At 60.1% G+C, this 13,435-nt stretch overlaps 1 protein-coding gene across 5 annotated transcripts in view; it reads left to right on the top strand.

The window, feature by feature from the left end:
* Positions 1 to 13,435, top strand: part of GRB10 (growth factor receptor bound protein 10) — a 217,469-nt gene that overhangs the window by 141,973 nt on the left and 62,061 nt on the right. For all 5 annotated transcript variants that reach the window (XR_011489400.1, XM_070472078.1, XM_070472072.1 and 2 more), the window contains 2 exons: positions 2,571 to 2,772; positions 7,947 to 8,088. Coding sequence is in view for 4 of the 5 variants with exons in the window: in XM_070472072.1 (XP_070328173.1) it covers positions 2,571 to 2,772; positions 7,947 to 8,088 (344 nt within the window). In the remaining variant the exon portion in view is untranslated. The remainder of the gene's footprint in view (positions 1 to 2,570; positions 2,773 to 7,946; positions 8,089 to 13,435) is intronic.

The raw sequence follows: 13,435 nt of genomic DNA, 5'->3' as shown, positions 1-13,435 counted from the left end.
CAGAAGTTCCAACCTGAGAACTCCAGTACAACATGCACTTTTCTTTGTTGGATGTCTAGCCAAGGGCTCTGGAAGCAGCGGCAGAGTTAGCGCTGGCTGTTTAGCAGCCATTGTCCGGTTGCCAGATGCCGCTCCCACTTTACCCATGAGGACCCAAGCCCCCTGGCCACGCAGGGACCCCCTACAGGGGTTTTTCTGATTGGTCCGGGTCCTTCCCCACCTGCACCAGCCTCCTGCTGCCCAGGCTCTGTGCAGAAGCCCTGCCTGCTGACTCCCACGTTCTCCCTTGTGATGATTTCATGGTTATTATTAATTACTGATTCAGTATATTGTCTCTCTAATATCTGGCTCTGGGATTAATATTTGACAATGCGCTCCCCCCAAGCACCCTCCTTCTCCCCCAGCGCTGCTCCATTCACCCTGCCTGGGCCACTGTCCTTGGCTCCAGCAGGACTGCATGCTCATCACAGCTCTTTCAGCAGCCTCCTGCCCATCTTTCCATCCATCTGTGTGTCTGTCTGTCCTCCTTGGGGCCCTACCTGCTGCCTGTAGCGTCTCGTCTGGCCCAGGCCCTCCCCAGACTCCTCTTCTGGGCACCACTGCCTGCAGAGTGAAGGAACCTTGGGAGGAGGCTGTTCTGCAGTCTTCCCACCTCTGCCTGGGCCTCCCGTGCCTGCCCTCCATCCCCCAACCCAACCTCCTCCAGCCTGTGCCACCCCCACCCCCACCCTGTGCCCTGCAGCTTCCACACCTTCTAGAAGGGCTTTTGTTTGTTTCTGTCTCCTTGTGCCCTCCTGCCCAGCGAGACAGCGAGGCTGAATGGAGGAGGGGACAGTGAGGCAGGGGAGGTCAGTGTTCCAAAAAGATCTGTGCGTTCATTCATCAGGTGCACACCTGGTGAGGTCACCTTAGCAGCTGCAAACTTGCTTTCGGGTTCCCTCCTGGTGTGATCTGGGGCCAGTCACTTGCCCGCCCAGCTCCACCCTCTTCCCCACCTGCCCCAGACCAGTCTCCTGGCTGTTAAACCAGGTTAATAGTCACCGCCCTGTTGTCACTTATAGAGTGAATAAATAGAGCAAATAAGTGACATAGAGCAAATAAATAGCACTGACTGAGTGTTTGCCCTGCTCCAGGCTCTGTCGCTGAGCGGGTAATAACTCACTGACCTTGTGCCCACCTGCAGGCCAGATACCCCTGTGAGCTCCAGTCAGAGATGCAGGCGTGGGAGATGGGGATCTGAGACCAAGACCTGACCCTGAGCCACATGGGCAGGGCGGGCCCGGGGCCCGGGGCAGGCCACCTCGGGAGCCGAGAGGCCTGATTGTCCTGGGCCCTAAGCTCTGGTTTGTTCCTGGGTGACCCCGGGTTGTTGGGAGCAGATGGACTGTGAATCGGGTGACGTGTGACCTACTGCATTAGAGGCAGCCCCAGCTGTGTTGGCCACATTGTTAAAAAGTGACAGGTCTCCAGAAACTGAGGGCACAGGATGTGCCTTGCTGCATTTGGGGTGCTTGTTGTGGGGAGTTGGGCTTCCTGGGTGGTGCTAGTGGTAAGGAATCTGCCTGCAATGCAGGAGTCTTAAGAGACTCAGGTTCAATCCCTGAGTAGGGAAGATCCCGTGGAGGAGGAAATGGCAACCCACTCCAGTATTCTCGCCTATACAATCCCATGGACAGAGGAGCCCAGTGGGCTGCAGTCCATGGGGTCACAGAGTTGGACCTGACTGAGCGTCTGCGCATGATGACTGAGGAGTTGGCATGCACACCCGTGGAGGCTGTGTCCATTTCTGTGGGGGTCCTCGGCCTTATCTCCACTCACATGATGGGGGGCTGTCTGCTTTACCCAGGGCCCTCAAAGTCACATGTCACTGTCATCTGAAAACAGCTTCACAGAAACACCCAGGATGATGGTGGACCAGTGTCAGCCTCGCTGAGGCAGAGCGTCACCTGTCAGGGTGCCTCCGTGCGCATCTCTTTCTGGCGTTCTCCATGGCCCTCTCTCTCCGTGGTCTCAGGTCTTCTTGCGTGCGGGCAGGCTTCCTCTGGTTCTTGGGCACCCCGAGTCCTGCAACTGTTCACCCTCGGGGCCCTTCTGCCTTGCGCGTGGCCCTGCTGCTGGCCTCGCAGGGGAGACTGCGGTTGGGGTCGGTGCGCCCCGTCCCCGTCTCTCTGCTTTGTCTCTGGAATTTTGGGGAAGGGAGCGGCCCTGATTGGCCTTATTGGGGCTCCATGTGCACCTGGGACCCACCAGCTGGGGTTGGGGCAGAGGGTCCAGGCTGCGTGGAGCTCCCCAACCCCAAGGGGCATGTGAGCTGAGCAGATGCCCTGATAGGGTCTTCTGTACAGACAGGAAGTGTGGGTGGGCTCCCATTACAGGGTTGCTTCTGGCGGATCAGCAGGTGATACATGTGACACATCCGTGTCTTCCCAGAACGCTCTGCTGTCTCAGGCACCGGCCTCCATCTGCTCCTCATTTTTAAGTGTCAGGAGCTTCGGAAGCCGGTCGCTGGGACGCCGCCTGCCGTGGCCGCTGACCGCTGCTGATGCTTGTCTTTCACTCTCCATGCGCAGAGGACGACGTGGACTTGGAGGCACTGGTGAACGACATGGACGCGTCCCTGGAGAGCCTGTGCGCAGCCTCGGAGACGGCGCCCCTCCTGCACAACGGCCAGCACAGCCGCGGCCCGACTCCTGGAGCCAGGGTCCTGCAGCCACAGGCGGCCCCGAGGCAGAGGGTGCAGCGGTCCCAGCCCGTGCGCATCCTCGCCGTCAGGTGGGCCCCCGCCTCCCCTCGGGGACCAGAGGGTGGGTGGTGGGGTCACTGCGCCACCCCGCCTCCCCTCGGGGGTCAGAGGGTGGGTGGTGGGGTCACTGTGCCAGCCTCTACTTGGCAGGCCCCTTCTTTCCCTCTGTCCAGCAGGACCACTGGGGTTGGACCTGGTACCCAGTTCAGTTCAGATCAGTTTTATGAGCACCTGCTCTGTGCCAGGTCGGTGGTGTGTGCAAAAACACCATCCAAGAACATTACTGTGTTACTTGCTTAGTCGTACCCAGCTCTTTGCCACCCCATGGACTATAACCCATCAGGCTCCTCTGTCCATGGGATTCTCCAGGTAAGAATCCTGGAACAGGTTGCCATCTCCTTCTCCAGGGGATCTTCCCCACCCAGGAATCGCATGCAGGTCTGCATTGCAGGCAGATTCTTTACTGACTGAGTCACCAGGAAAGCCCAAAATGAATGAACAGCCAAGCAGCCCCTGGAGGGCTCTCAGACCTCACTGCCCAGCCCAGGGCCTGGGGACAGAAGCCTGCAGCCTCGAGCCTGGTCACATTTCCCAGGGGCTGACGTGGAGAGGCTCAGCCTGGATGGAGAGGATTCTGGGGAGTGGAGGAGGGCTCCTTGGAGGAGGCTGTTTTCCTGAAAGGTTTCACTTTCATCTCAGGCTCAAAGGATTTGTTAACAAAATAAGCCACTTGTTATATACATAAATAATATTTATGTATTTATTAAAGAATTATCTAGCTTACTTTCAATACACTGACATTAAAAGAGAAGAGAGAGCAGAGGATAGATCACCAAATCAGGTTCTGACCAACATCCGGACTCAAACAGCGCTGGGAAGTCCCGTGCCACAGCACCTCTGGAGCCACAATTGGGAAAGGGTCCCAGGCAGCACGTCTGCTCCCTGGGTGAGACTTCAAAGATTGAAGCTTGGGGTCCCACTTGTAATCCTAGGACGGACTCAAACTGATATCCTAGTCAATCTGGGAGCAAATTGCAGCTGTGCTTTCATGTCAATGCTGTTTGTTTTGTCTTGTAAAACTTGGAATGCTGCTAAGCCTGGGGCTTGGTTGGCCAGGCCCCTCCAGGGGCTCAACAATCTCAAGATTCCTCCCCCATCTTATCTAAGGTGCTGCAAGTCTTGCACTCACAGCAGGCAGGCACTCACGGTCACTCACAGTCAGGGCAGTGTCCAGGCAGGTTAGAAGCAAGGTCAGAGGCCTGCTCTGCTTTGTCTCCAAAGCCTAAACAAGACTATTCATTTAATTTCCCTAACAGAGGCAGACTTCTGAACTGGATGTTGAAGGGGAAGTAGGAACTGTGGGATGGAGGTAGAGACTTCCTGAGCAAGAGAGATGATTCCTGGTGTCTCAAGTGGCCGGCCCCGCCTTTTTTGTGACTGAGTGATATTCCCTCACGTGTGCACTCCATGTTTTCTCTATCTGCTCCTCCGTCACTGACAACAGGGACCGTGTGCCCAGTAAATAGGACCCACAAAGAAGGGCAGTTACCACGTGATTCCACTTCCACGAGAAGTGAAAGCGTCCGGAACAAGGACGCAGGTAGTGGAGAGGGCTGCCGAGGCTGGGGTGGAGATGGGAGGTGCTGATGGGAGGGCCAGAGGGGCAGTCTGAGCCGGTGGACGAGGCCCGCAGACGTGCTGTGCAGAGCCACCTGAGATAGCAGCGAGGGGTTCGGGCCTTGCATGACGTGTCCATGTTACACACATACACTCAAGACAATGATAATAAGCACACGGAGAGTGTGGGCGTGAACGTCCGGAGGTGGTGGCCAGACCGTGGGGACCGTTCTTCTCTAAACTTCTCTAGTTGTACACATTGAATACACGCAGCTTCGCGCATCCGTCAGACCTCAGGGGTGGATTACAAGAGATCCCAACAGGTGGGGTGAGACCCGGAGCCTGCAGGAGCCGCTCCCAGGGCAGAGGTGGGAAAGGCGAGCGCGGCTGGACCTGGGTTTTGGCAGGTCACTGCAGCGGCCTTGGTTCACGGGGGGGATTCGGAAGCCGTTTCAGGACTCGCCCCGAGTGGTGCTATCCCGACCAGGGGTGGTGGAGGAGGCGGAAGCTCCCGGGTGCCAGCTCCGGGATTTGGAGGGGGTGGGGGCAGAGTGTCGGGGCACTTCCGCTGTTTCTGCCTGGGAGGGGGAACGTCGGGGCCAGCAGCTGTGAGGTGGGGGTGATGGAAGACCTTCGGGCGGAGACCTCTGTGAAATCCAGCAAAGACGCCCTCTGTGACCCCACCCAGGCCCCTGCCGGCTCTGGTGGGTTTTCGGGTGGGAGTAGGTGAAGAGCTGACACCTGCTGCCTCTCGGGGCCTCTAGGGGAAGGTGTGCTCTGTACCGTGTCTTAGGCACCTGTTGGCTGGAGCACCTTCTGGGTCTCCTTTCCTTTCCTTTTGGGGAGGGAGCTTTCCCTCTGCTCCCGGAAACTTCTGTGAGCCTTCTTTCCAGCCCAGCTTCCTAAGTCTTCTGCAGCCAGGTGACTCTTTGGCCCAGGGCGGCCAGGTCTGTCTCGAGGAGGGGAACAGAGTAAATACAGAGCTGTCTGCAGCTGTCCGCGGCAGCCTGGGCGGCCTGGGGTCGCCTTCTCCCCTCTCGGCTTCCTGCCCTTTGTCACATCCGTCCTTCCAGCGGATGGGCCGCTCTGCCCCCTCCACCAGCACCCTCGTGTTCTGAGCTGGTGAGCTCAGTCTCAGGGGAGACATTCTTTTCTCCTCTGAGCTTCTCTGGGTCTGGAGGGTGTCAGCAGCCCATGTGTGGTGGCCTCAGGGAGGCCCAGCACGATGGAACAGCAGTGGTGACGGTGCCTGAGGCCGGCCCAGGCTGAGGGCGGCGGCGGTACAGGAAGGCCTGCTCTCCTGCCAGCTAGCTGCCCGGGACCCTCGCCTGGGACCCCAGCCATGCCTGGCCCTCTGCCCCGGGGCTGCAGGTTCTGAGTCCCACGGGACGGATGCATGCCCGTTGCTGGAGAGTGGACGCTGGCTCCAGGCCGGCCTTTTCTCAGTGATAGCGGTCCTGTTGTTTCTAACCGTCAGGTGCCTTGTTAAAGACAAGTTGACCAGTACAGGATGCCCAGAGACTCGTCTTGTGAACGGGTCTGCTGAGGACTCCCTGGGTTCACGAGCACCCGTGTGGGCTGAGCCCCTCCTGTGTAGAAGCAGCTCATGGAACGCTCGCTGCAGCCTCACCAAGGGGGCCGTGTGGTGGCTTCTCATTCCCAGGTGAGGAAGCTGAGGCCCGTGCCTGGTGAGTGGGGACCCTGGCCGCAGAGCCAGGTGAGGGCCTGAGGAGAAGCCCGCCAGCTCCTGGATTTGGAGGGGCGGGCGACACAACGTCAGGGGCGCCTCAGCTCTGTCTCTGCCTGGGGAGGGCAGAAGTCGGGGGCGCGGTGTGAGGTGGGGGTGACGGGACTGTCACACTGCTGAGAGGGCGCAGAGGAGACAGGTGCTGAGCAGAAGCTGGAGCCAGTGCAGGGGTGACGGCTGGAGGAGGAGGTGGGACTGCAGTGAGGGGCAGGGCCGGGGGCGTGTTCTCACCAGTCGGGTGGACAGGCGCAGCCCCACCCTTCCTCCCGTCCCGACCTCGCCCCCTGCATCCCAGCTCCACTGATACAGCTAATCATAGAGGGGTGGACCCCGTGGCCACAGGCCTCTTGAGTGGAATTCTTCTCAGCTAAGTCTAATGCCACTTAGTTTTTTGCTTTGAGTGATGCTTGTGAACTACTGTAAAGGAAACACGGGACTTTAAAAAAAATAATTTATTAAGGTAAAATGCCTGTTGCATAGACTGAATCACCACCGAGCACATGTTCGGTGGTAGGCAGGGCACCCCCAAGACTGCAGCACCCCCACCCCAGTCTAATTCCTGAGAATCTCCCTCCCAAGACCCTCCAGCCCACTGAGCCCGGCTCATGCCTCCCCGCCGCCCCCCCCCCCCACCACCACCACAGCCCTTGGCAACCACCATCTGCCTTCCATGCTGTGGACTGATCTGTCCTGGATATTTTTTACAAATAGAATAGTAAAATACGTGGCCTTCTGTGTTTGACCTCTTTCAATTAGCATTATTTTCCTAATAAAGATTTTATTTTTAAGAGTAGTTTTGGATTCCTGGCAAGGGTTGAGAGGCAGATGCAGAGACTTCCCATATATTCCCCGTCTTCCCTCCCAGCATACACTCAACTCCCCAGCATGCATCCACACCATGCAGTTCCTTTGCTGTACCAGTAACCATCAGCGCCGTCCATCACCCAGAGCCCCTGCTTCCACCAAGGCCAGCTCGTGGTGATGTGGAGTCTATGCTTTGTGGACAAATGTATGATGAAATGGGTCCAGTTTTAGAGTATTGTATGGAGTCATTTCACCACCCTAAAAAGCAAAACTTTTAAAAATGCTTCAACAACCTCCTCAAGAGAGAAGCTTTGTGAACAACTAGGATGTCAGAAAGCCAGCCTCTTGTGCAGTTATTCAAAACAAAGTCAGACATTCGCTCGTGAGTCACTGGTTCGGAAACTGGGGGCTGGGAGGTCCTGAAGATGACCTTGGCCACTCACCACCGCCCCCCACCCAGCCCCGCACTCTTGCTCTGTGGATGGCCCGCCACTGTGAAGCTGCTACAGAGGGGTGGGGTCTGTTAACAGTGAGCTAAGCTCCCTGGCATGTGGCCCCGTGATCATAGGAAGGGTTTTCATCTAGTCCATCTATCTGCTGAAATTTTTCATCTTGCAAACCTGAAACCCTGTCCCCATTAGAGACTGACCCCCCGTCCCCCTGTCCCCAGCCGCCACCCTCCACTCCCTTTCTGAGTGTGCTCGTTTCAGGTGGTTCATTGCAGTGCGGGCCTGCAGGGTCAGTCTTTTGCACCGGGCTTGCTCAGCAGGGTGTCCCCACGGGCCGCCTGTGTCAGAAGCCCCTTCCCGTGGCGGCTGTGTGACACCCCACTGCATATGGATGCCACGTCTTGTCATCCGCTCGCCATGACTCCCACCCGCGGATGGTGGCGAGCTATGCGGGGTGTGGTGTGGGTCCAGGTGTCCAGACACCCTTCTGAGTCGTCCCCCCCCCGGGTTTCTGGGCAAATCCCCCAATGTGGGCTGCAGGGTCCCAAGCGCGGCAGCTTCTGATGGGCGTCATCTCTCCCCGCAGGCGCCTGCAGGAGGAAGACCCCCACTTGAGGACCTCATCGCTGCCAGCCATCCCCAACCCCTTCCCCGAGCTCTGCGGCCCCGGGAGCCCCCCTGCGCTCACACCCGGCTCCTTACCTCCTGGCCCGGCTGCTGCGAAGCAGGTGAGCCCAGCCTTGGTTGGAGCACCAGGCCGCTCGTGGGTGGAAAGAGGCCGCACAAGCTGGCCCGTGACTTAGGGAGGGAGGGAGGGACACTATGGGATCTTCACTCCCCATTTTTCTCCTGGTGCTCCCACACTTGTCGCCTGCAAGCCTTTTTAATCTGTCAGCCAAGATGCTGCTTAGGTCTGGGAGGTTTTTAGAAACAACATTTAGGACATTTTAGATGTTTACATGTAACACAAAGAGTCCCGTAAAAATGATAAAAAGAATACTAATCATTTGGTGCGGAAAGATGAATTTCATTCTCTGAAAAAAACATCACCACTGTCGTCTTCATCTGGATAAATGAGGCGTTAAACCTGGGCTCTTCCAGGTACCTGGGCCAGAGGGTAGTTGAAGAGTCTGTAACATTCCTGACTTTGAGTAGGATCTGCTCAGGGCCGGGGGATTTCTACTTGACCCAGAAGGTGACAGCCACCTTTTAGACCAGCAATTTCTGCCGTAAAGTGAGACTGGGAGGTGCCTATTTTATAGACATCACCCCAAGGGAGGACGCAGGCTGAGCCTCAGTAAGTCAGGGTCAGATCACCGGTCACCACCTTGTCAGAGGGCTGGGCCGGCAGCCCCGCCCTCCCGGTTGGCAGGGCCTGGGCCAGTGTGGCCGGCAGGCTTGGGAGGGAGACCAGCGACGCTCTCCCATGGGGTATGCAGTGTGTGTGCTCGGTCATGTCCACCTCTGTGTGAGTCCGTGGACTGCAGCCCACCAGGCACCCTGCCCATGGGATTTGCCAGTCAAGAGTACTGGAGCAGGTCGCCATTTCCTCCTCTAGGGGTTCTTCCTGACCCAGGGATCGAACCTAGATGTCTTGTGCCCCCTGCATTGGCAGGCGGCTGATTTACCGCTGAGCCACCTGGGAAGCCCTGTGATACTCTACTGTGGGTATAATAATAATAATAACAACAACAATGATAACGGTAACAGCAAAGATGACGGCAGCACCCAGCGTTCACTGAGGAAAGTCTCTACAAGTACTGTTCCCAGTGGTTTATATATTTATCTACAATAAATACTTTTACTCCTCAGAACAAACCTAAGAATTAGGTGGAAATGGCAGCTGTGTACTGCATCTGGGAAACTGAGGCCAAGCTGTGAGGGTGGGGGTGGGGGGACCCCAGTGTGGGTGGGGGAGCTGAGATGGCCCAGAGTGGGTGGAGGTGCTGGGGGCAGTGGGGTGGGGCAGGTGGAGGGCCCCAGTGTGCGTGGGGGCACTGGGGGGCCCACTGTGGATGGGGAGCTGAGATGGCCCAGGGTGTGTGGGGGGCTGTGGGGCCCACTGTGGATGGGGAGCTGAGATGGCCCAGGGTGTGTGGGGGGCTGTGGGGCCCACTGTGGATGGGGAGCTGAGATGGCCCAGGGTGGGTGGGGGGCTGGGGGGCCCACTGTGGATGGGGAGCTGAGATGGCCCAGAGTGGGTGGGGGGCTGGGGGCCCCACTGTGGATGGGGAGCTGAGATGGCCCAGGGTGGGTCGGGGGCTGGGGGCCCCACTGTGGATGGGGAGCTGAGATGGCCCAGGGTGGGTCGGGGGCTGGGGGCCCCACTGTGGATGGGGAGCTGAGATGGCCCAGGGTGGGTCGGGGGCTGGGGGCCCCACTGTGGATGGGGAGCTGAGATGGCCCAGGGTGGGTCGGGGGCTGGGGGCCCCACTGTGGATGGGGAGCTGAGATGGCCCAGGGTGGGTCGGGGGCTGGGGGGCCCACTGTGGATGGGGAGCTGAGATGGCCCAGAGTGGGTGGGGGGCTGGGGGCCCCACTGTGGATGGGGAGCTGAGATGGCCCAGGGTGGGTCGGGGGCTGGGGGCCCCACTGTGGATGGGGAGCTGAGATGGCCCAGGGTGGGTCGGGGGCGGGGGGGCCCACTGTGGATGGGGAGCTGAGATGGCCCAGAGTGGGTGGGGGGCTGGGGGCCCCACTGTGGATGGGGAGCTGAGATGGCCCAGAGTGGGTGGGGGGCTGGGGGGCCCACTGTGGATGGGGAGCTGAGATGGCCCAGGGTGGGTCGGGGGCTGGGGGCCCCACTGTGGATGGGGAGCTGAGATGGCCCAGGGTGGGTCGGGGGCTGGGGGCCCCACTGTGGATGGGGAGCTGAGATGGCCCAGGGTGGGTCGGGGGCTGGGGGGCCCACTGTGGATGGGGAGCTGAGATGGCCCAGAGTGGGTGGGGGGCGGGGAGCCCCACTGTGGATGGGGAGCTGAGATGGCCCAGAGTGGGTGGGGGGCTGGGGGCCCCACTGTGGATGGGGTGCTGAGATGGCCCAGAGTGGGTGGGGGGCTGGGGGGCCCACTGTGGATGGGGAGCTGAGATGGCCCAGGGTGGGTGGGGGGCTGTGGGGCCCACTGTGGATGGGGAGCTGAGATGGCCCAGGGTGGATCAGGGGCTGGGGGGCCCACTGTGGATGGGGAGCTGAGATGGCCCACTGTGGATGGGGAGCTGAGATGGCCCAGGGTGGGTGGGGGGCTGGGGGGCCCATTGTGGATGGGGAGCTGAGATGGCCCAGGGTGGGTGGGGGGCTGTGGGGCCCACTGTGGATGGGGAGCTGAGATGGCCCAGGGTGGGTGGGGGGCTGGGGGGCCCACTGTGGATGGGGAGCTGAGATGGCCCAGGGTGGGTGGGGGGCTGGGGGCCCCACTGTGGATGGGGAGCTGAGATGGCCCAGGGTGGGTCGGGGGCTGGGGGCCCCACTGTGGATGGGGTGCTGAGATGGCCCAGAGGGGGTGGGGGGCTGGGGGGCCCACTGTGGATGGGGAGCTGAGATGGCCCAGGGTGGGTGGGGGGCTGTGGGGCCCACTGTGGATGGGGAGCTGAGATGGCCCAGGGTGGATCAGGGGCTGGGGGGCCCACTGTGGATGGGGAGCTGAGATGGCCCACTGTGGATGGGGAGCTGAGATGGCCCAGGGTGGGTCGGGGGCTGGGGGGCCCATTGTGGATGGGGAGCTGAGATGGCCCAGGGTGTGTGGGGGGCTGTGGGGCCCACTGTGGATGGGGAGCTGAGATGGCCCAGGGTGGGTGGGGGGCTGGGGGCCCCACTGTGGATGGGGAGCTGAGATGGCCCAGGGTGGGTGGGGGGCTGGGGGGCCCACTGTGGATGGGGAGCTGAGATGGCCCAGGGTGGATCAGGGGCTGGGGGGCCCACTGTGGATGGGAAGCTGAGATGGCCCACTGTGGATGGGGAGCTGAGATGGCCCAGGGTGGGTGGGGGGCTGGGGGGCCCACTGTAGATGGGGCGCTGAGATGGCCCAGGGTGGGTGGGGGGCTGGGGGGCCCCGGTGGGTGGGGAGCTGAGATGGCCCAGGGTGGGTCGGGGGCTGCGGGGCCCCCAGTGTACGTGGTGGAGCTGGGCAAGACTTGACCCCAGGATCTGGCACCTCTGATTTTAGCCGCTACACTAGGTGCCCCTGGGCCCTCGCTGTTCCTGCTTTGCAGCAAGCGTATTCAGAACCTTCTTGGCCTTTCCCGCGGGAGCCGCTCTCCTCTGCCTTGTCCTCAGGCATCATGCACCACACGTCCTCTTCCTCTGCAAACCTATCCCCAGGCCACATGGGCTCTGCACTCAGGAGGGAGGCATTTCTCCCGGGGCTCGGCGAGCTCTGCTGCCTGCTGGCCTCGCGCCTCGTGAGCCCCCCCGCGCCCTAGGTCAGCGCCCCCTCCGCGGCCGTGCTGGCTGGGCTGCAGCCCTCGTCACATGCCCGCAGTCTGTCGGGGACATCTGTCTCCCAGGTGACCTTCTGCTTCACATCAGGGTCTAGACAGGCTGTCTGTGGACTGGGCATGGAGGCTGTTTACAACATTACCCATCCTAAAATAAGACCGTGAAAGTATTCCCTGGCTCTCCCAGTGGCTGGCAAGGAAACAGGCCTCCACCCCGTGGGCTGTCCAACTCTGTAAGCAGAACCAGGACACCCAGGGGCTTTGTCTGCTGTTTTTCTTGGGATCGGAGCTACTTCCCCCACGAGCACTTGGCATCAGTGCCTCTGTTTCTGTTCCCGAGATAGCACTCCCCTTGGGCCCAGCAAGCAGGAAGGATGCACCACACTTAGCCCTACTTGTAGAGACTTGGTGTCCTTCCTTGCTGGCTAACTGGCTCAAAGTGGTCTCTGCCACAGTGGGCCCTGACTTTTGATCTCCTGAAGCATGTGTTTTGTTGGAATCACTGGTGTTGATGCCTCACAGTCTCAAGCCACCTGCCTCAGCTCAGTGTCAGGCTGTGACGGGAGTGGGGGCCCTCCCTTGTCACCTAGCTGAGGGCAAGAGAAACCTGCCGTCCCCTCTCTTCCTGCCGAGTCGGGGGAAATGGGGATCAGCAGGCAGCTGGAGTTCTGAAGTGGTTTGAAACTGGACAAAGCGCACTGGATGCAGGAGACTCACCTGACGCCACTCCATTGACTGGAAGAAGGAGTCAAGAGGGAAAGAGGAAGCCGTCTGGAAGGAGCAGGGTGCAGGGGCATTGGACGCCTCTTTCTGGTCACTAGACAGAGGGGGTGGAAGGAGCAATACATTCGAGCAGCCACTTGAAACGAGAACCTTCCAGCCCAAGTCATTGTGGCCAGAGGACCTGGAACATGGTACCGGCCCCAGGTGGCGGGACCAGAGTGGGGGAGAGGAGTGGGGAAGGGGTCTGGGGCCCACAGGACGGCCTGCCAGCCCCACGTGCAGGCCTGTGTTTGCCCTTGTGGGGACTGGGCAGCCATGGAGTCCCAGCAGCCCTGCCCCCCTGGGCTCTGTGGGTGCAGCTCTTCCCGTCGGCCCCAGAGACAGACCCAGCCCTTGTCTGTCTCCCTGGGTTGAGGATGGCGGGTGCCATTTCAAAGAAGCACTTCCTGAAAATGCACAACTGCAAGTGTGCCGAGTCAAGATGAGTGTGGACCATGGAGGGGACCCGTGGAGTGGCAGAGGCTGAATTAGATCCTCTGAGGGTCACTGGTGTGTCTGTAGTGGGATCGCTGGAAAGCGCGAGAATCACTTCCCTCCCATCTGAGACAGATAAGCAGAGGCGACCAGTCAACCAAGTGATGTTGACAGGTGGTCCCACGCAGGTCCTGCAATCCCACCGGGAAGGCCGGGTTTTTCAGCATCTGTTTCAGGGGGGTTGCTGCACATTTAATTGTCACAGCACCTCTCCACACGGCAAGGGGCAGGCTGTTTCCATAGTGTGTAACCCCAGCCCACCAGCTGCAGTAGCATGGCCAGACACAGTGGCAGGATGTGAGCTTGGCTTATTTGGATGATCCTCTCACTCCTGGGGTCCTCTCTGCCCCTTGCAGGGCCTGGCACTGCAACCTCTGGGCTTGA

This window comes from Odocoileus virginianus, chromosome 1 (genome assembly GCF_023699985.2).
Source record: "Odocoileus virginianus isolate 20LAN1187 ecotype Illinois chromosome 1, Ovbor_1.2, whole genome shotgun sequence".
Taxonomy (NCBI): Eukaryota; Metazoa; Chordata; class Mammalia; order Artiodactyla; family Cervidae; genus Odocoileus; species Odocoileus virginianus.
Note: the sequence above shows the minus strand (reverse complement) of the source record. Positions and strands in the feature narration are given on the sequence as shown.